This window comes from Leptodactylus fuscus, chromosome 6 (assembly GCF_031893055.1).
Source record: "Leptodactylus fuscus isolate aLepFus1 chromosome 6, aLepFus1.hap2, whole genome shotgun sequence".
Classification (NCBI taxonomy): Eukaryota; Metazoa; Chordata; class Amphibia; order Anura; family Leptodactylidae; genus Leptodactylus; species Leptodactylus fuscus.
In genome coordinates, this window is record NC_134270.1 from 158191432 (window position 1) to 158213858 (window position 22427).

At 42.6% G+C, this 22427-nt stretch overlaps 1 protein-coding gene across 1 annotated transcript in view; it reads left to right on the top strand.

The window, feature by feature from the left end:
* Window positions 1-20737, top strand: part of LOC142208904 (serine/threonine-protein kinase SBK1-like) — a 44250-nt gene extending 23513 nt beyond the window's left edge. The window contains exons 2-4 of the mRNA XM_075277748.1: window positions 10077-10289; window positions 15971-16173; window positions 20168-20737. Coding sequence (XP_075133849.1) covers window positions 10133-10289; window positions 15971-16173; window positions 20168-20737 — 930 coding nt within the window. The 5' untranslated portion in view covers window positions 10077-10132. The remainder of the gene's footprint in view (window positions 1-10076; window positions 10290-15970; window positions 16174-20167) is intronic.
* The last annotated feature ends 1690 nt before the right edge of the window (window positions 20738-22427 follow it).

Genomic DNA, 22427 nt, shown 5'->3' on the forward strand with positions numbered 1-22427 from the left:
GGAGGACTGCCGCTAGACAGTGGATGGAGTCTTCTGCTTCTGACTCTGTCCTTTCTATAGGTTCCAGTATCAGAGACTATCTAGAACAGGTGATTGGGTGCAGGGTCTAGCTGTTGGACTCCCATTGATCTGATACTGATGTGATCAGTATCAAAAACAGCCCCTAGCCTGAAAAACCTCTATAAGGATTTTTGTGCCATATGGTAATAAAGCATGTATGTAGCCTATAGGCAATGGATAGCCATATACCTTGGGATAAATCAAGTTGAGCTTTAAAGTTAGGAGGACAGATGCCAGATGTATGCCAGATGCACCAATAGACTAAGTTGCTCTTGAAATTTGACAACTGGGTACAAAATGTGGCCTTTAAGAGATTACTCACGCTTCATCTTTAACATTCAGTACTGTACGATGCCATTTTAAGGTTGATGTTGGAAGCACTGCGTCAGAAACGTAGACCAATAGGATGGTTGGCAAGATCATATAATGAGGCTATCAGAAATCAGGCCAGATGGGAAATCTTCGTAATATACATGGAATGCAAAACCGTTATTGCGGAGGTGCCAGTCTGGTGCATTGTGCCAGAAAATGCAGGAATAATCATAAGAAGCCATTGGCCAGCACATTAAGGTTTCTTGAGCACTCCCCCTTTAAATTTGTTGAAGAGATACACGCCAATTACAGAGATCCAGCTGCGATCAGGGACAACAGAAGCTACTGGAAAGAGCCCAGGATGGAGGGTGACATAAGCAGGAGCCCACGAGCAGGTATAGAGAACCTGCTACCAATGGGGGATCATCACTCGGGGGGCTCGTAACCACCAAGCTAGCATTAGCCCTGCTTTGGAATAAGAAGGTGTCTTAAAGTGTGTTAATTGCTGGAATATTTCAGTATATACTAGCTATTAAGTCTTACATCAATGTCTTTCAGCATTTCACTTCCCAGCGTAACAAATCTGTTATCGAAGGAACATTCTGTTCCAACAAATTGCTCTTGGCCAGGGATGAAGGTTCCTTCGCGAACAGATTTACAACCTTTCATATGCTCCATCACTTAGTGTTTTACTGTGAGCTTACCTGTGGTCTTTATTATCGTCGGGCACCAGGGTCCTGGCCTTCTGGAAAGGGATATCTAAGGCATTATCGAAACGCAAGAAATGGAAATCTCTATTATCTAGTCTCTCTTTAACTTGGTCATGGTGTTGTCCATGGCTACAAGAAATCCTGTTGACGTGCTTACTAGGTTTTCTTTTGTAAGGTAGGAGGTCATGACCCACCAGACTCTTTAATGGTAATGTGTCTTTGTAATCTGGTCGTAGATTATGTATATTGAATAGCATGAGTTACTATGGGGCTATGGTCTTTGCTGAATGCTGAATCATTGGAATTTATGTCATAAATATAATACATTTTGATATGGATGGGAATAGCCATTATAGTATATTTTGTTCCAATCATTTGTTTATTACCTGTATTTTGGGTTTGTATCTGTTTTTCTGGATTCTGCAGCATCTGTGTATCACAATACATAGCAAGCTGCAGAATGCCATTCACTGCCAAATCCATGGGACTGTCTGACCAGGCTATTCTATTCTTCTTCTGAACAAAATCTAACTTGATTTATGACCAAATGAAAGTTGAACTTTACGTTAGTCATAATTCAGCTTAGAAAAGGGGCTGGAGACCGAGATATCAGACAGTAAGTCTGATGAATGTGCTAGTGAATGGCATTCTGCAGCTTGCTATGTAGTATATATCTATACCAACTGGGAACCCAAACAAAAAAAACATATTCAGTGCAACATATATGCGCAATACACGCCAAAGTATTGCATCACAGTGCTCAGTTCTAGGGATAGAGTTCAGACAGTAGTTTTTGGTACAGCCAAATGGCCACTATGGTATATTTTGTCTCCATACATTTGTAATTGCATGACTGCCAGATTTGTAGTCGGGAAGGAATTTTTCCCCCTGAAATAGGGCAATTGGCATGAGCCTTATGGGGTTTTTTTACCTTCCCCTGGATCAACACTGTAGGGATTGTAGGGTTATAGGTTGGACATGATGGACTAATGTCTTTATCCAACCTCATCTACTATGTAACAATGTAACTATGTATATTGTGTTATTATAACATCTTTTTTAATAGTTTTTATTAAAAAATGTAGTTTCATTTAGATTTTTACAGCTTTTGTGTTTCCCAGTACATAGCAAGCTGCAGGATGCCATCCACTAGTCAGGATAACTGTTTGTCAGCTCACTTGATCAGCCCATTGTATTCATTTTGCTAAACAAATTTCTGAGCTGATTCATAATCTTTGATTTAGTCGTGGGCAGCATGGTGGCTCAGTGGTTAGCATTGTTGTTTGCCCCATGCTTAGGTGGGTTTCTCTGGTTACTCTCTTACTCATTTAGATTGTGAGTCTTACATGAGACAGTGACTAACAATTTCTGTATAACACTGGGTAATAGGATGGTGTTAGAAGAAATAAATAATAGTCACAATTTGGCTTAGAAGATAATTCAGGAAATGAGAGAGAAGGGCCAAAGACCAACACATCAGAACACGTCAGCTAGTGAATGACATCAGAACACGTCAGCTAGTGAATGACATCAGAACACGTCAGCTAGTCAATGACATCAGAACACATCAGCTAGTGAATGACATCAGAACACGTCAGTTAGTGAATGACATCAGAACATGTCAGCTAGTGAATGACATCAGAACACATCAGCTAGTGAATGACATCAGAACACGTCAGCTAGTGAATGACATCAGAACATGTCAGCTAGTCAATGACATCAGAACATGTCAGCTAGTCAATGACATCAGAACACGTCAGTGAATGACATTCTGCAGCTTGCTATGTGGTATATATGTATGCCAGATGGGAACCCAAACAAAAATAATTTCTAGTGCAACATACATGCAAAATACATGACAAAGTATCCAATGTATTTCACCCAGCATCACATTGCTGAGTTCCAGGGATAGTCTGTAGGCAGTAGTTAATGGTATAGTAGCTTCTATGTATCACAGAACATTGCAAGCCGCAGAATGCCATTCACTAGCATATCCATTGGACTGTTTGACAGCTCAGTCAATCAGGGCTTTTGATTCTTCTAACCTAAAGGCATCATCCTTTTTCATTAAGGATTAGTCTGATCACCTCCAATCTTCCTTCTGCCAATCCTTGTTTGTCTGTGTCTATATAAGCCATGCTGTGTCTGTGTAATCCTTCAGTTTCCTATGCATTTCTCCTGTCCTTATGTTTTTTTCTTGAAAAAATATTTCAGTCTTTACTATGTGTCCCTGTGTGCACATGTCTTACTATTTGTATGCTGCGCAAAGCTCTATTCTGTTTGATTCATCATGATCTGCTGTTTGGGCACATGCTGTTCTTCTGTCTGTATGCCTGAGCTATGTTGCAGTTTCTTTTTGTCTTCTTGCCCGACACGACCTCATGTTTGGAATATTGCCCTTCAGTCTGTTTGGCTCCAGCTACGTTATTCTATTGTCTGTAATTCTGAATCACTTTCTCTGTCTGCAATGTCTGAATGCATATATCCTATGGATGATTTACCTTTGGGCTTCTGCCATATATACATCGCTATTACCATATTGATGACTATGTCCTTTTGCTAAGTATTCCTGTGTGCAATACTCCTTCTATAGCGGATACATTTTGGTTATGGACCTAAGCGCCCATTCATTGATAGATTTTTAAAAACACTCTAAAAGATTGAAAGCCTTCGACTACCGCTCCTATAATAAGGTCAGCAAATGAATGGTACGAAGAGTTAAGGCGGCACGTGTTAAGTCCCAAATCCCATTTCTATTACTCAGTTTTTTAGCTCCTTGCATTTGCACTCTGTCATCAGTACACAACTCCAGTCCATAAAGATCATCCTGTGTGGATGTGTTTTTTGTTCTACCATGTTTGCATCTTGGCTACTGATGGAACATATATGTCCTTCTGATATATTTGGACATATGTCCTTCTGTTGACTGTCTGTATGTCTGAACCTTGTATATGAGTGGTTGCTCCGGAGTCCTGGAATTGAACCAGTTTCATCTCTTGAATCTGAGCTATGTATCTTGCTCTGAGTTCACTCATGTATCTCGCCTTGAGGTCCAGAGTTGGGCGTATTCCTTTTAACACTTATCTCTTACCCTAGAGTCAATGTCTATGGTCTTGGTACCACTCTCCTGCAATAGATTTGGCTATGTACCCCAGTGTTTAGTATGTCTTTCTGCTACCTGTCCTTATGCCTTACCTTGAATTCTTGTGCATGACCCAGCTTCTGTTATATTTGTCCAGGGCTGCTCCTTATTCAGTATGTGTTATCTGTCCGGAACACTTATTCTGTCCATGCATTTTATCTGCTCTTATTTTAGTCTGTATTCACACTGTGTGTTTTGCCTTATTCTTTGGTGTGCTGCACCACAATCCTTGACCTCCCGAGTCAGCTGTGACCAACACCATAGTCCTTCAAGAGGTAGAGATCTGGCAGACTTCCCACAGCAAATCCAGATCCTGGAATGGGGTTAAAGGTGACTACCAGGGAGTCTACTTAGACAATGGCCTCTAGAGTGGCCCACAAGCACATCAGTTTGGTGACACAATGGTGCCACTACCCGCAACCCATTATAAAATCACTTTGGAGCCCATGTAGAAGGAGATCCAAGAGGAAGGAGTTACTGAGCATGTGTGACCATTGGTAATAGACAGGTTAGGTGGTCTATTCTGTGAAGGAATGAAACACTAGAAGGTACCATACTAGGTATGTAACAGCAATATCTAGACACAGGAGTATTTAAGTGTTTCGTTTGACCCAAAATGGAGCAATGGAAGAAGGTAGCCTGGTCTGATACAAATAACATCATCCTTCATCATCATGTAGATGGTCAGATGTATCAAGGTCACTTAGCGGTGCACTAAGGCAAACTGGAGAAGACAATGTGTTGGAGTCCTTCTGGGAAACCTTCAATCCTGGCATTTATCAAAGTATCACCTTCTTGAGCACATCCTTTCCGACAGGTGATGATTAATCTGAAATGTGTCCACTGGGCATTTTTTTCACCTACTTAAACATTGTTGGAGAAGAACCCCCTTCATGTCAATAATATTTCCTTATAGCAGTGGTCTCTTTCAGCAGGATATGTCCTGGCGAAGAGACCGGTCCAAAGCTTGACATAAAATAGACATCTTTTAAATCGACTGAAGGAATTGGTGTGACCTGAAGTGGGCTGGCCACCAGATTTTGTTTTTTCACTTTTTTAAGAACTTGCACAACACTTCAACAGCATAATTTAACACATTTTCCGGAAGAATGGTTTGAGGAACATGACAAGGAGTTTAAAGTGTTGACTTGGCCTCCGATTTTTCCAAATCACAATCTGATTGAGCATCTGGGAAATGTGTAGGAAAATATTTTTTACCATAGGAGAAACCACTATGCAATTTATGGGACTTAAATGGCCTACTGTTGATGTTTAGGTGCCATATACCACGGGACAGTTTGACCCGAATGGTCGGAGGTTTTTCACTGGCACAAGGGAGGCCGACACAATATTAGGGAACTGCCAGTCATCAGTGTTTGCCTTCATCCTACATTACCACCTGAAACTCCCAGCACTTCATGAATCTCTTGACTGATTACACCTTGACCCAAAGGATTGGTGAACACTGGGGTTCAGCCGATCTTGAGATTTCAAGATCGATTTTAAAATCCGATTTCCGATCATTTTCCAGCCGATCTCGATCCTGATCTCGATCGTGAAATTTGCTTGATCGCCGATCGGAATCTGATCTTTTCCGATCCCGATCCTCAACCCTAGTCAATGCTTTTCTATGGGAAAAGTCACTTTTGGGGTTGAGCCGATCTTGAGATAACCTCCGGTCTCGATCCCGCTGGAAAAGGTCGGGTTGGAATTCCAATCGCGATCGTGAAATTCACTCGATCACCGATTGGAATACGATCTTTTCCGATTCCGATCGCTCAACCCTAGTGAATACCATACCTAGAATGGAGCTGCTCCTGGTACTATTTAGAAATATAGTAAAGTTCAAATGTCAATGCCACTTCAGTGGTCACATCTATTACCGATGGCTACGTCCTTGGGTTGAGGGAAACTTCTGCCTCGAAACAAACAGATGATTACCATCTGTTCAGACTCCATTCTCTAACTTTACCTTAAACAACGTTCTTCCACCCCAAATCCTTCTAGCAACCTTCGAGACATTGTATCTACTAATCCTATTTCCAACTCTTCATCCTTCCAAAGCTTTACAAAAACTTCTATCGAAAAAAAACTCAAGAAGTCAGCGCTATTACGAGCCTAAAACAGAAACAGTATAGAAATGTCAGCTCAGCAATTACCTGACCTCCTCCGCCAAAGTCTCGACACCATAAATCATCCTACGTAGCGCCAAAAGAAAGAGTCAAGGAGTTTTACATAGGTCGAGATTTCATCCATTCTTTAGCATAAATAGTCTTGTCACTTCACGGCTTTCGGGAACTAAGTCATGGAAAATCACAACTATCGTCCAGTTCTATGACAAGTTGTGGTGATCTCTCAATATTACATGAAGATAAAGTAATGTTAAAAATAGAGGTGAAAGGATCTACACATAGTGAGCAGAAGGCAGCCCCGTGTGTCGCAGCCAGGTCCGAGAGAGAGGCTGGCTAATTAGTTAAGTAACGGATTTGTATAGAACGCCGGGCTCCGATATCGGCTTAAAGAGAACCTGACACTAAGACAAACTTACATTACAATAAGAACTCCAACGCGATAAGCTAATAGGAGACGTGTGGAGCTTACTATGCAGCACGGAACAAGGACCGTGAGTAAAGCCACATGTTGGGTTGCTGCTATTCTATAGATTGCTTTCATTACAATAAACCCCTTCTCGATATACACCCTCTAACTTATACGCGCCTTGTGTTTCATGGGGTGTGTTGTTACCCGTCACTCATCGATATGAATTGTCGAGCAATTATACTGTATACTGAACCGATACGCTCCATTGGAATTGCATATCGCCCATCTCGAGTAACAGCGCGGTGTTGTACTTGTATGGTGTTAGTGTTAATTTAGTAATATACATTGCTGACAAATCCTTATCCTTTCATCCACTGGCTATGAGAACTGATATGTTAATTAAAGAGGTTGTCTTTCCACAAGCAGCCGCTTTATTATGGGAGCCGAAACAGCTGATATTGCCGGAGAAGCTTCCTCGAGCCAAACACTTCCCCTAGCTGGGGCTACTGCTGGGGAAATGTCGCCTGGCATAGCAGCCATTTACATGCACTTGAGCCGCCCTCCGCTCTGGCTCGTAGAAGGGGGGGATGAAATTTGTATCACATTGTAGGCTAAATTCCGGCCATAAATTGGAATTTTTTAACCAAAATAGTAAAAATATTTTAGCGTATATTGATTTTATTGTATTGTGAGAATGGCGTGGTCTACTGGGACAATTGGAAATGGACGGAGGATTATGAGCTTAGAAAATAAGATGGACGGAGGGGACTGAACCCCAAGCCTTATAATTGAGAGTGGAAGTAATGACTGATTTAGTGTCTGGGAAGATTGTGGCCAGCCTAAAGAGGTCGAAGAAACAGGAGATGGTATGACAAGTCAGTAGCCTATGGGGAGTCGTGATGGAATGGAGTTGGATTAGCCTCAAGAAGACTAAGAAAGATGTTGATGGAAATGTTCAGTCATATTTAGAGTCAAAAGGTTTTTAACCAGGGATCAGTTGGAACAGAACAAATTCAAGTGCAAAAGTTCACATGAGGGAGGCATAGATCTACCGAATGAGGAAAATATTGCTCATAATAAATAAATAAACATAATAATTCATTATGTATAGTAGGGAAACATGATGAGTATGTTGTGGTGTAATGAATTACGTTCATCCACCTTTACTTCAGGTGTCATTCAAAGCCGACAAAAAGGTTTAATCCCTAGACAGACAAGGCTTCTTCACAGAAAGAACTGTAAAACTGTGGAATAGCCTACCCCAGGATCTAGATCTATACTGTAAGGACTGTGAATCCATAGAATAGCCTACCCAGGAGCTGGATCTATACTGTAAGGACTGTGAATCTGTAGAATAACCTATTCAGGAGCTAGATCTATATTGTAAGTTCTGTGAATCTGTGTAGTAGCCTACCCAGGAGCTGGTCACAGCAATAAGAGCTGACAACTTCAAGACCCGCTTAGATGCCAATGTATAAAGTGTTTATTTCCTTCATTCAGTCCTTCAGTTATGCAACCATCCGATGGTTGAAGTTGATAGACGTTAGAGATGAGCGAGTACTATTCGAACCGGCAGTTTCGAATAGCACGCACCCATAGGAATGAATGGAAACGGCCGCTTCCATTCATTCCTATGGGTGCGTGCTATTCGAAACAGCCATCTCTAATAGACGTCTTTTTTTCAACCATACTACCTATATAGCTGTGGGTTGTCATCAGTGTTTCCTCTCACACCCAATGTGGAATGAAAGTCTTCTCGGACCATACGTATATATTCCATGGCCAGGAATCCACATTAGGGCTCGTTCACATCTGCGTTCTGCTCTCCGTACTGCAGGTTTCCGTTTCCTGCATAAAACAGAGCAGGAGACGGAAACCTGCAGGAGTCTCTCACCCATTCATTTGAATGGGTTTGAAAGATGTCCGGCTGTGAGCGGCGGTGAGCGTTTTATGCTCTCTGCCGCGAAACCGGGTTTTAGAATCCGGACACAGAGTCGGACATGCAGTACTCTGTGTCCGGATTTTAAAAAACGGTTTCGCGGCAGAGAGCATAAAACGCTCACCGCTGCTCACGGCCGGACCCGGTCTGTGGTTTCCGTCTTCTGGCATGCAGACGGAGACCAGAACTCAGGTGTGAACCTAGCGTAACCTGCACAGACTGTAAACATTATGCATTTCCTAATATGTTTTCCTCCTTAGTGTAGAAACAAAGGGTTCATCAGGAGGTAGAGAAGTCAGTGAACCTGTGACAAACCCTGAAATTTGCAGGGAAAACTGTAATTCTCGACGCTTCGATGATAGGCGGCAATACAATTCAAGACAGTTGTCAACCCTCCCAGGAGATGATGTTCAGCAACCTCACCCCAATGTTAGCGTATAGAGTAACCCAAAAGTCACAGCTAAGATAAATGTTCATGTCAGTACACCTATAAAAAGACTGAACAAGTATGATTTGTTTGACATGAGAAATCCTTTTCTTTCTAAGAAGATCATGGCATCATGTTGCATTTGAACAAGCCATCTGCTAGGAACCAAATACCGTATAGAACAGACAGTTAGACAGACTCCCCTGCACGCCAAGCTAAGACAACACTGAGCATCCAGCGCCCTCCAAACTGGAGCAGAACCCGGCCCCAGAGGTCTTCGCCAGAGCTCCTGATGGTGGAGACGGACTGGTAAATTCTGGGTTGGTAGTCAGGAGGTCCAGGGATGAGACAGGAGATAGTCTAACTAGCTGGGTCATACACTGGAGGTCATGTGGTACAGAAGGGTAATCAGACAAGCCGGGTCATATACTGGAGGTCACGAGGTAGAGTCACAGGTCAAGGAGAGGTGGTCTTCAGGCATCCTGGGTCATACAAGGGAGGCAAAATAGCAGGTCAGGGAGAGTAGGAGGCAGGAAAGCAGGTCAGGGAGAGACTGGGTTCGGTCACAGGAGGAGATTGGCAACCCCCACAGACTATTGTGGAGGTTCCGGTTCTCCCCTGAAGGACCCAGAAGTACAGCTAGTAGAGCGGATCAGCTGCCTCCAGGCTGAGACCTGACATCACCAGACTTCTGGGACAATGTCCCTTGGACAAACGAGACCAAACTGGAGATGTTTGGCCATAATGCCCAGAGCCACATTGGGTGAAAACCAAACACAGAATATTTAGTTAAATACATAATGGCACCTTGGAATTTGTTGTGTTGGTTTTCAGTTGAGTTTGGATTTACTTAGTTTCAGGACCTTCTAAGGATTAGATCTTATATTTTTTATGTTCTGATAAAAATTGTGATGAATTACTAAAATTTCAACCTATATTTAATAGACAAAACCAACTCAAGTTACAAGACTAAATCCGAAGATCAGAACAGCATAGATGAGATGGATGAGAATGAAAATGAGGAAATCCTCAAAGGAATGATGAATCTGATGTCAAGACGGATGGCTCATATAAAACTGAAGGATCGGTACAATATCATCAAGAGACTGGGCAGCGGCACATATGGAAGTGTCCTACTGGTTGAACACAAATTACAAGGTAAGATGGGCTTACATAAGGTAACTTATTAAAAATGGAACAAAATTAAATTTTTTAAAAATTTTGTTTTCTTTTTTAATGTTTAGAATTTTGGGAAAAAATCATAAAAATGTTGCACATACTCACCTAACCTACAGCCAGAAAAAAAATCTATATCACACATATAAAATTTCATGGGTATTACAGATTTCTTATATATTTTTTTTAATAATAAATAGAAATTAAATACACTTACATTTTGGGTCTGGTATATTGTTGGAATTTTTTTAAGCCAGATAGTGATATGAAAATAGATTTTAAGAATTTTTTAATTTAATTTTTTTTTAAATTTTGTAAACTACAGAAGCTCAAGACGTTAATCCCGTAATGATAATTTAGATGGGAAAAGTTCTATAAAACACCAAAAAAAAAATCCCTTGTGAAAGCCAAGCACTATCAAGAACAATCTTTCATCCATCGCATAAGCGAATTAGATGTGTTCTATGACAGTGTCCTAAAATACAGACCTAAATGTGTCCTTTTTACTGTGCAGTGAGTCATGCACCCAACTTGCTATACTAGATCATAGCCAAAATGCTTCAAAGGACATACCTGGGCTTTGAGGACACTTTTTACGAACCAAGATGCCAAAGGTTTTGCATAACCTACCCAAAAACATTATACTCGCTAACATACCCCTGACATTGTACTCGCTGACATACCCCAGACATTGTACTCGCTGACATACCCCTGACATTGTACTCACTGACATAACCCTGACATTGTACTCACTGACATACCCTTGACATTGTACTCACTGACATACCCTTGACATTGTACTTGCTGACATACCCCTGACATTGTACTCGCTCACATACCCTTGACATTGTACTCGCTGACTCACCCCTGACATTGTACTTGCTCACATACCCCTGATATTGTATTCACTGACATACCCCAGACATTGTACTCGCTGACATACCCCTGACATTGTACTCGCTGACATACCTCTGACATTATACTCGCTGACATAACCCTGATATTGTACTCACTGACATACCCTTGACATTGTACTCGCTGACGTACCCCTGACATTGTACTCACTGACATATCCCTGACATTGTACTCACTGACTTAACAATGACATTGTACTCACTGACATAACCCTAACATTGTACTCACTGACATACCCTTACATTGTACTCGCTGACATATCCCTGACATTGTACTCGCTGACATATCCCTGACATTGTTCTCGCTGACATATCCCTGACATTGTACTCGCTGACATATCCCTGACATTGTACTCGCTGACATACCCCAAGAGAACAGCTGAACAGAAAGTTTCAATTTTGATCCAAATATGTCTTTACTATATGAATTATATGGTAGTCACTGGCATGCAACACGAAATATTAAACAATATTTAGTAAATAACCTTCATTTCTATATATTTCAACAATTTTCCATGACAATTTATTTGCAGTTAATCGTTAGAATATTTTTTCTTAAAATCTTTCTAAAATCTTTTACAAAGGAAATCAATATCTAAAAGTCTTATACAAATGTTTGTACTCATGAAGCATCTAAAATTACCGGACTTTCTATGTTTGGAGAGGACACCTAAAGTTTAAAATATTACCTGTATAGTGTACATGTACGTTACCCTGTTGCCCCCTGTGCAGCTCATAATCGCTATAGAAATATCTTTTTGGCTTACTAGACCCCAAGTAAACTTAATATAGACATTCTAAAAGTTACTGTCATCCAGAAAAGTTACAAGTACATCCAGTTTAGAATTCACAAACATGCATTTTTGCACACGTTTGCATATTTTTGAATCAGGAGAGTCCAAGCCAAAAGTCAGCCTGAGAGGTAACGTCAGAACCAAAATCAGGAGACAAGCGGATTTCTAGCAACAAGTCAAAGAATGAGATATGATCAGGATATACACTGACAAGCAAAAGGGTAACAATGTTTAGAACTTGTGGCTTTCAGGCTCCATCCACTACAGCTTCCAACATGAGATTACCATCATTTTATAGACAATCAGCTTGGCTATCTCAAACATTTGACTTGCAATTATTTAGCATATGATCAGTTCTGCATATTCTTGTCATGTAACGGCATTGTTACTGTTTTGCTCCTGGTGGTGGAAACATCTTTTTCTTCTTCTATACTACACATTACAAACTGTTCTCACATTCCCTAACACCTCAGGTTGATGCTCAAGTGAAAGATCACTGGTTCGAATCAAGGATCAGCCATGAAGAAGAGTCATCAAGAGACATGCTTGAATCTGATCGAGAGTATGCTCAGAAGGATTCAGGCAGTGTTGGATGCCAAAGGTGGATTTACAAAATACTAAAATTAAAATTTAGATTTTTTGGAACCAAACAGTAACAATGCAGATACATGACAATAATTTGCATAACTAGTCATATGCTAAATAGTTGCAAGTCAAGTTTATTTAGGAGATAGTCAAGATGATTGTGTATAAAATAATGGTGGTCTCACATTGGAAGCCGTAGTGGATGTGAGATATGGAGTGCGAAAGTCAAAAGATCATACATTGCTACCCTTTTGCTCATCAGGATACATCCTGATTGTATATTAACCTTTGGCTTGTTACTGGAAATCACCTTTTCTTCTGATTTTGGCTCTGATGTTACCTTTCGGACTGACCTTTGACTAATTACTAGAAATCAGCTTATCTCCTGATTTTGGCTCTCCCGTTACCTCTCAGGCTGACTTTCGGCTTGGACTCTCCTGGTTTTTATCTGCCTTGTAGGTTCTGGTTTGACTTCAGTTTTATTTCTTATACCAGTTTCTTTGGTGATTAACTGGGCCCAAAATTCAGCACAGTCCATCTGGCTTCGCGGCTGGCGCAGGTGAAGATGTTTGGGTGTCTGAGTTCTATCTCTCAGGTCTGTGTATGATTCAAATGGCTAGTTCTGCTCTCCGTTGTCAGCCAGATCCTGCAACTACTGATATTCACAACACAGACTGCATAACACAACTTTTTTCAAACTTTCTTACTATATAATTAATAGTTAGAGATGAGCATTTCCCCCCATAGACTGTAATGAGGTTCGAAATCCGTTCGAACAGTTGAACAGTGTGAGTATGTTCGAATCGGATTCGAACCCCATTATAGTCTATGGGGGGAAATGCTCATTTCAGCAGTATGCAAGATTTGATAAAATCATACTTACCAAGTCCACGAGTGATGGTCGGGCTGGATTCTGCTTGAAGTCTTCTCCCGGCGCAGGGTCCCCGCGTCTTCTTCCGGGTGGATTTCACTCTGCCTAGGCATCCGGCCTAGGCAGAGCCGACTGCACATGCGCGGGCATGCACGCGCATGTGCAGTCAGCTCTGCCCAGGCCCGACGCCTGAGCAGAGCCGACTGCGCATGCACGTGTATGCGCATGCATGCCCGTGCATGCGCATGCATGCCCGTGCATGCGCAGTCGGCTCTGCCTAGGCCGGATGCCTAGGCAGAGTGAATTCCACCCGGAAGAAAATGCGGGGACGCAGCGCGGAGAAGACTTCGGAAAGGTAAGAGAAGAACCAGTGTTGATGGGCAGAATGTATAGCATTCTGTCCATCAACGCTGGTTCTGCATCGAACCTTAAACTTCGAACAGCTAGTAGTGTTCGATCGAGTACGAGTATTTCGAATACCGTAGTATTCGATCGAACACCTACTCGATCAAACACTACTCGCTCATCTCTAATAATAGTGAATTAATAATGACTTGAAACCTGTTGTAAAGTTGGGAAAACACTGTTAATCAAGGTCTTTTTGTAGATTCCTATTTGTACATAGGAAGACAAGGTTGTGCATCAATAGGGTCAAATCCATTCAAAAGGTTCTGGTGTTCTCAATGTTACACTGTGGTTGAACAGAATACTTGGAACTCTGTTTATAGTTAGGAACTAGCAGGAGTATACTTATATTATATTATACATATATCAGGAATATACTTCTACTGGGCATTGTCTCCTGGGAATGTTCTCGGTCTTCCCTGTAGGTCGGTGACTCAGTACATTAAAACATGACTTGACTAAGTGGAGACATATGTGGCATCTGTGGAAAGATCTGTTTCAATGTGATGGTGTAAGTTTCCTCTTCAGTCTTAAACCTGCGGCCCTTGTGGGTCTTATCTCTTGGCTGTTGCTGGGACACTGCTTTTGTTTATAAGACGGTTTTATCTGACTATGTTGTATGTCTTTCATGGATCGTAGCGTGCTGACAGTGAAGAGCGCCCATTGCTCCATACAGTTATAGCGACATATACAGTGTACAATATGGCCGCTATCCCACAATCATCGCAGTAAAATTGTTGCCATTGTTACTGAATGAACAGGGGACGGAGCTTTCTGTGTACAGTATAGGCTCCACACAGCTGATCGATCCAGGGGTCGGGTCTTGGTTCCCCACTGATCCAGACAACCCCTTTAAATCGTTACATTTTTTTCCAGCTTTAAGCCAGATGTTTGACCTCTCCAGTTCTGGTGCTGTAATGAATATACTATATGAGCGTATAGATATACATATAGGTGTAAGTGGTATTTATAAATTATGTACACATCAATCTATTATTTTTAGGAAGTTTTGTGCGTCTAATTTCCATGCTTTTATCACATTTCAGCCACAAATATGGAATTTTTATGCATTTTAATGAATTACTTTATAATCCAAACTTTTATAAAGTAATCTGAGACTAGGGATGAGCCGACCTTGAGATTTCAGAATCAATTTTAAAATTCGATTTTCGATCATTTTCCAGATCGTGAAATTTGTTCGGTCGCCGATCGGGATCCGATTAGAGATGAGCGAGTAGTACTCGATCGAGTAGGTGTTCAATCGAATACTACGGTATTCGAAATACTCGTACTCAATCGAATACTACTAGCTGTTCGAAGTTAAGATTCGATGCAGAACCAGCGTTGATTGGCAGAATGCTATACATTGCCAATCAACGCTGGTTCTTCTCTTTCCTTTCTCCCTGCGCAGCGTCCCCGCGTCCTCTTCCGGCTCTGCATTCACTCTGCTTAGGCATCGGGCCTGGGCAGAGCTGACTGCGCATGTCCGTGCGGGCGCGGGCATTCGCAGTCGGCTCTGCCTAGCAGAGTGAATTCAAGGCCGGAAGAGGACGCGGGGACGCTGCGCAGGGAGAAGAATCCAGCCCAACACTCACTCATGGACTTGGTAAGTAGAATTTGATCAAATGTTGCCTACCCCTGAAACGAGCATTTCCCCCCATAGACTATAATGGGGTTCGAAACCCGTTCGAACAGTTGAACAGTGAGCGACTGTTCGAATCGGATTTCGAACCTCAAACATTTTAGTGTTTGCTCATCTCTAGATCCGATCTTTCCCGATCCCGATCTCTCAACCCTAATTGTATATTATATATACAGTAGGGTTGAGCCAATCTTGAGATTTCAAAATCCATTTCCGATCATTTTCCAGCCAATCATGAAATTTACTCAATCACCGATCCCGATCCAATCTTTGCCGATCCCGATCGCTCAACCCTATCTGAGAGTATAAAGTGTATGAATGGCGTTTTGACCATGTAAGGAGGTGCAAAAAGTCCACAAACCTTAGCAGCAAAAGTGTCAAACCCGCTGTGTATTTTATTAATACCTGTATGGTATCTCTATCATTTATTTCTTGTATTTCCTTATTCCTAGGTAATGTTATGGCTCTAAAATTAATGAAGAAGAAGTCTACAAAGAAGGAGAATTTCCTGATGGAATATTGCGTGTCCTTGTGCCTGGCATCTCACCCCAATATTATAAAGACTCTGGCAGTGGCCTTTGAAACGGATAGATATTTTTTATTTGCTCAGGAGCTGGCCACCGCTGGCGACCTGCACTCCATCATCGTGCCACAAGTAAGTTACTACATAGAAACTCACACAGCGCTCATCACATTGTATTGTCTTCAAGATGGAAGAACCTGGATGACATAGTGAAATTCTGTGCTGTTTTCTCTGCAGATTTTCCACATTGATATTTGTGCATGTGGTCTTAGATGGGTTGTCTGGAGAGTCTATCACAACTTCCTCCGAGGGTTATGAATGCAACAAGTCTAGGGGTTCTTGGTTGGTTCCAACCCTGTGTCCCATGATCATAACCAGCACCTGAACCCTGAGTCGCTCTGCCTGCTTCCTCCTCTCCTGTGGTCACTGCTGGTTGCCTGTATCATGGCAGCTGGCTGAATCCATCCTTACAATAGGAAATCCAACACCCATGATACAGGTAACTAGCAGGGAACATGAGAGAGGATGGAGGAAACCAATGACTCAGTGGCCATTTATTGACTATGGTCACGTCACTCAGCGTCAGAACCAGCCTGGAACCTCTTGGTTTGTCACATAAGTGATGATAGACTCCTTGGACAATCACTTCAAATTTGTAGCCATTAAGGCCATGTTCACATCTGCGCCGGAATCTCCATTGGTGTTGGGAAAAGTCCCTCAAAAAACACGTTTTTCTCCATTGGTTTTAGTTTAAATGGACGGCCAACTGATGGTCGCCATTATATTCAAAGGGGTTTGACAGGCTCCATGTCTTACCGCTGTTTTAGCAGTCCCCATCTCTGTTATTCTCACCCCAGGTCACGTGATCAGAACCAGCACCAGTCCCCAGTTCACTCCGCTTCCTCTCTATTTTCACAGGTCATTACTAGGTTACTAGTGCTATGGCGGCTTCCTTTACTATAGTCAGCTATCCCCCATAACTACTTGTGAGAACAGGCACGTAGGGAGGCGGCAGATATATACCGACCAATCCATATAGCCTTACCGGCTTATACATATATTCTATGCTGACGGGAAAACTCTTTTCATGCCTCCTTGTTATATTTACTGTACATGCCGGCATGAAACATCATTAGACAGACTTCTATATTGACCTTTCATATACTTACGCATAGTTCGGAGGTCACAATAAGTTGTTTTCCAAAACAAAATAATCCTATCCTAGAAGATATTTCCGGATACTTTAGTCTACTCATTCCATTTATTACTTTGGTTGTCCGACTCCCAATCTGCTCAAGCTCCAGTACAATGTATGTATCTAGTACAATGGGATCAAGCCATACTTTGTGTGGTGGGAATTACTTTTTCCAAAAATTTCAGATATGGCTGATCCTCAAAATTTTGGGATTCATCACTCACAGGCTCTTCAGACCCCAAAGTATAAACGTTGGAGGCTCAGGCGAGGTGTGGAACACTAACAATCACCTATCCTAGGCTCCATCTCTGTGTCTACTGAATGTTTCCCAGTCCTTGGTCCTCTTCAGGCCTCATCCGGCCTCTTCCATGATGTCAAAGGCCCTGAAGTCACCACTGGGATCTGTGATTGACCCAAGTGTCATGGTGTCCATGATGTCACAAAAGAGACCAGAAGAGTCCTGAAGAAACTGGATGCTACGAGGGAGTCCAGGAGAAGTGTCCACACCTCTCCTGGGCCTCCACTTGCTATACGCTGTGGTCTGAAGTGTCCCCAAAGTATAATAGCCCAAAAAGAAACCAGCAGGCGAACCACGCAAATACTCGTGAGGTTTGTCCTTCTCTAACGTGTGGCCTTGATAGTGATTTTTAGAAAGACACAACTGTATTTTCATCACACGCATCCTTGGCCCTTCTTGCTTTGGCAGCCTCTGCCTGGCATGGAGATGCTATGGTTCAGTTTACTATCCATTGATATCCCTAAGTCCATCTCAATATCAGTTTTATCCCCCAATTTGCCATTTAGCATGTAATGAAGACTTTAGTTTTCCTGTCCCAAGTGCATAACCTTACATATAATAAAGTGTTAATCTCCGCTCGCCACTTCTCTGTCCAAGTCCCTAAATCCATCTGTAATAAGAAGCTTCTCCTTCTGTTAATTGTACAGTTTAGTATCATCCGCAGATACTGAGATTTTACCCTGCGAGTCCTCGACAAGGTCATTATTAGTCTGTCAAATAGACCAAGGTTTACTATTGACTAGTGGCCGAGACCCAATCCAATAGAGTTGTATATATTTGTGGAGTTAATGGCAAACCATATGGGAATCTAGTACTACTAAGGGGGAGACTTTCCATATAGAAAAACAAAAACTGTATTTTTCAGAAGGTTTGGTCATTTCAGTCTTTAACCCCCTAGGCCAGCTGGACACGGGCTATTTTGACAGTATTTTCCAAACTGTACTTTCTCCAGGGACCCGGAGTCACAGTGTCCGTGTTATCTATGATACAGTCATTGCCTCACCACAAGACCACTGGGCCATATTGTAGCCATGACAGCCCAATAGTCTTGTCCACAGGCAGTGACTCAGACCATCGTACATAACACGGACACTGCGAGTCTGAGTCTCAGGCCTGATTCATAGTGGGTATGTCTTGGTTCCCTTATGGTGTTCCTCATTATGTTGGGAGAAATGACACTACATGTTGTACTTTTTCCATGAAATATGGTAATTAGAGATGAGCGAATAGTAAAATGTTCGAGATTCGATATTCGTTTTGAGTAGCCCCTCGATATTCGACTACTGGAATCAAATATCGGACCCCATTATAGTCTATGGGGGGAAAATGCTCGTTTCAGGGGTAGACAACGTTCGATCAAATTACACTTACTAAGTCCACGAGTGAGGGTCGGGCTGGATCCTCCGAGAAGTCTTCTCCAAGCAGCATTCCCGCGGCGTCTTCCAGCTCTGAATTCACTCTGCCAGGCATCGGGCCTGGGCAGAGCCGACTGCGCATGTCTGCACTACAAGCAGACATGCGCAGTCGGTTCTGCCCCGGCCCGATGCCTGGCAGAGTGAACTCAGAGCCGGAAGACGCCGCGGGGAAGCTGCATGGAGAAGACTTCTAAAGGTAGGAGAAGAACCAGCGTTGATTGGCCGACTGTATAGCATTCGGCCAATCAATGCTGGTTCTGCATCGAACTTTTCCATTCGAATAGCGAGTGGTACTTGATTGAGTATGAGTATTTCTAATACCGCAGCATTCAATCGAATACCTACTCAATCGAGTACTACTCGCTCATCTCTAATGATAACATTTGTGATGGAAGATTTGGAGGTTAATTTCTAGTGCAGATATGAATAGAGCCCATTGCAGTTCTTTCTAGGGAACAGATAACAAATGCTTGTGACCAGAATAATCTTCTCATAGTGACAACCCCAAGTTGAAATGTTCTGTTAGGACATATGGACTCCATTAGGAGGGGTGCTACATTCAGGACTTGAACCAGAACATAGAGCTGGTGACCCCATCCCATCCATACATTACATGGTCAGCCAGTCACTTAAATGGTCAACATGTAATGCTATATTCTTCCAGTAGTGGCCGCTATAGGGACAATATATTGGCAACCACAGATTTCTTTAGCATCAGGCTCCATGTGCTTTGTGGATTAGCTAACCATGTTTTTAATGGCTAGCACACTGACCCATAATATACCTACCTGTGTGTAGTATCATAGGCCCTATGAGCGTATAGGTCTGGGCGCACTGCAGGGAAATCAATAGATCAATGGAGACTTGGGCAGAACATGGATATCATCCCATGGACTTGTTGCTGCGTTTAGCCTTATGCTAGGTTCATAACAACCTTCCATCTGGGGACCAGAACAATGGGCAGGTGGACTGCTAATGTGGCAGTTACTCACAGAGCCCGGTGGACCCCATTGTGGTCCGTGGGCTTCTGTTTTTATTAAACTGAAAGTGGGAGAGGAAAAATTTCTCCGTTCAGGACTTTTTCCTCCACCAAATTTTGGTAGACTCTACGATAGAGGTGCAGATGAGAACGTGACCTTAGCTGATCCATGGGGCCAGAAAAACAGGGCCCCTTGAAAAGTGACGTCAATATGTCATATCATCCTTTTATCTTTGTAGGTGGGTTTACCGGAGATCATGGTCAAGCGATGTGCCCTGCAGTTGTCCGAAGCTCTGGACTTTATGCACAGCAAAGCGCTCGTCCACAGAGACGTCAAACTGGATAACGTTCTACTTTTCGACCGAGACTGTCACTACATAAAACTTGCTGATTTTGGATTGACAAGGCTCGAAGGTTTCCATGTATCTCCTCTAAAAGGAACCATTCCCTATTCCCCTCCCGAAATATGTGCTTTAGAGGAAAACGATACGCTTGAACTTGACTCCAGCCTGGATGTTTGGGGACTTGGGATTCTTCTCTTCTGCATCTCCACCGGATACTTCCCTTGGGATACCGCATTATGTAAAGACAAGCAGTATGAGAAATTTGTTCTGTGGCAAAGCACAGGAAATTACCAGAAAATCCCTTCTCAATGGAAGCAATTTACATGGCGTGCACTAGACATGTTTCAGAAGCTGCTAGCAATAAACGCAATGACGCGAAGCCCTGCCATTGAAGTCCAAAAATATCTAAGTGACCCATGGAAAATGAACAGCGTGAATGATAACAGCAACTTACAAGATAACTAAAAAGATATGGAACTTTGTGTGTCGATTGCATGAACTCTCCGAAAGATAAAAGTAGCATCGAAACCCATGCCAACCAGGCCAGCAAAAATTCCCCCCGTAACATAGTAAAGCTTGTTAGGGTAAATATCCGGATGACACTGATACTTCTGCCCCTAAGACCGCGATTAACTTTCCAATTATACGTTACTTGCCACAATACTTTAGAAAAGCGATGCTTAGGCTAGGGCTTTACAGGAACACATGGTTTGATCGCGGTGTTGTAGTGAAATTTTGCTGTGACCCCTGGGTGACATCATTGTTTCCTTATGGAAACAACATTGCAAGCAATGCCTGAAACAACAGACGATGAAACACACAATGGGAGAAATTTACTAAAGTATCTATGGTGTGAAAGTCGTACAATTCTGGCACATGGCCAAGGTTTGCACCAAAGATGCTCCACTTTGTTGCTTCCGTGCCCTGTTTGCCACTTTTTGAGAAAGAGGGCAGAATGGGGTAGGGATTATAAGTAGGGTTGAGCGATCGGGATCGGAAAAGATCGGATTCCGATCGGTGATCGAGTAAATTTCACAATCAAGATCGGAATTCCGACCCAATCTTTTCCAGTGGGATCAAGATCGGAGGTTATCTCAAGATCGGCTCAACCCTAAAAGTGACTTTTCCCATAGAAAAGCATTGACTAGGGTTGAAGATCGGGATCGGAAAAGATGGGATTCCGATCGGCGATCAAGCAAATTTCACGATCGAGATCGGGATCGAGATTGGTTGGAAAATTATCGGAAATCGGATTTTAAAATCGATCTTGAAATCTCAAGATCGGCTCAACCCCAATTATAAGTCCCACCATGAAACAAATTTACAACAGTCCCTGGCATAAGCGTCTACAACTGTCCTCGGCATAAGCGTCTACAACAGTCCTCAGCATAAGCGTCTACAACAGTCCCTAGCATAAGCGTTTACAACAGTCCTCGGCATAAGCGTCTACAACAGTCCCTGGCATAAGCGTTTACAACAGTTCTCGGCATAAGCGTCTACAACAGTCCTCGGCATAAGCGTCTACAACAGTCCTCGGCATAAGCGTCTACAACAGTCCCTGGCATAAGCGTTTACAACAGTCCTCGGCATAAGCGTCTACAACAGTCCTCAGCATAAGCGTCTACAACAGTCCCTGGCATAAGCGTTTACAACAGTCCTCGGCATAAGCGTCTACAACAGTCCTTGGCATAAGCGTCTACAACAGTCCTCGGCATAAGCGTCTACAACAGTCCCTGGCATAAGCGTTTACAACAGTCCTCGGCATAAGCGTCTACAACAGTCCTCGGCATAAGCGTCTACAACAGTCCCTGGGATAAGCGTCTACAATAGTCCTCGGCATAAGCGTCTACAACAGTCCTCGGCATAAGCGTCTACAACAGTCCTCGGCATAGCAGTCTTCCACAGTCCCCGACACAATTTTGGCCCATAGATGGGACTTCATTCTGGAAAGTTGCAAGCGACCTTACAATAAATCAGAGAGAACGCACAATAAGGGGAAATTACTAAGTTATCTGGTGTAGAAGGGGCACCTCTTTGGCACGTGGCTGCGGTTTGTGTCATAGATGAGCCACTTTGTTGTTTCTGTTGCCCCTTTTTAACCACTTCTGGACCGGGCTAATTTCCAGTTTAGGACCAGACACATTTTCAGGTTTTT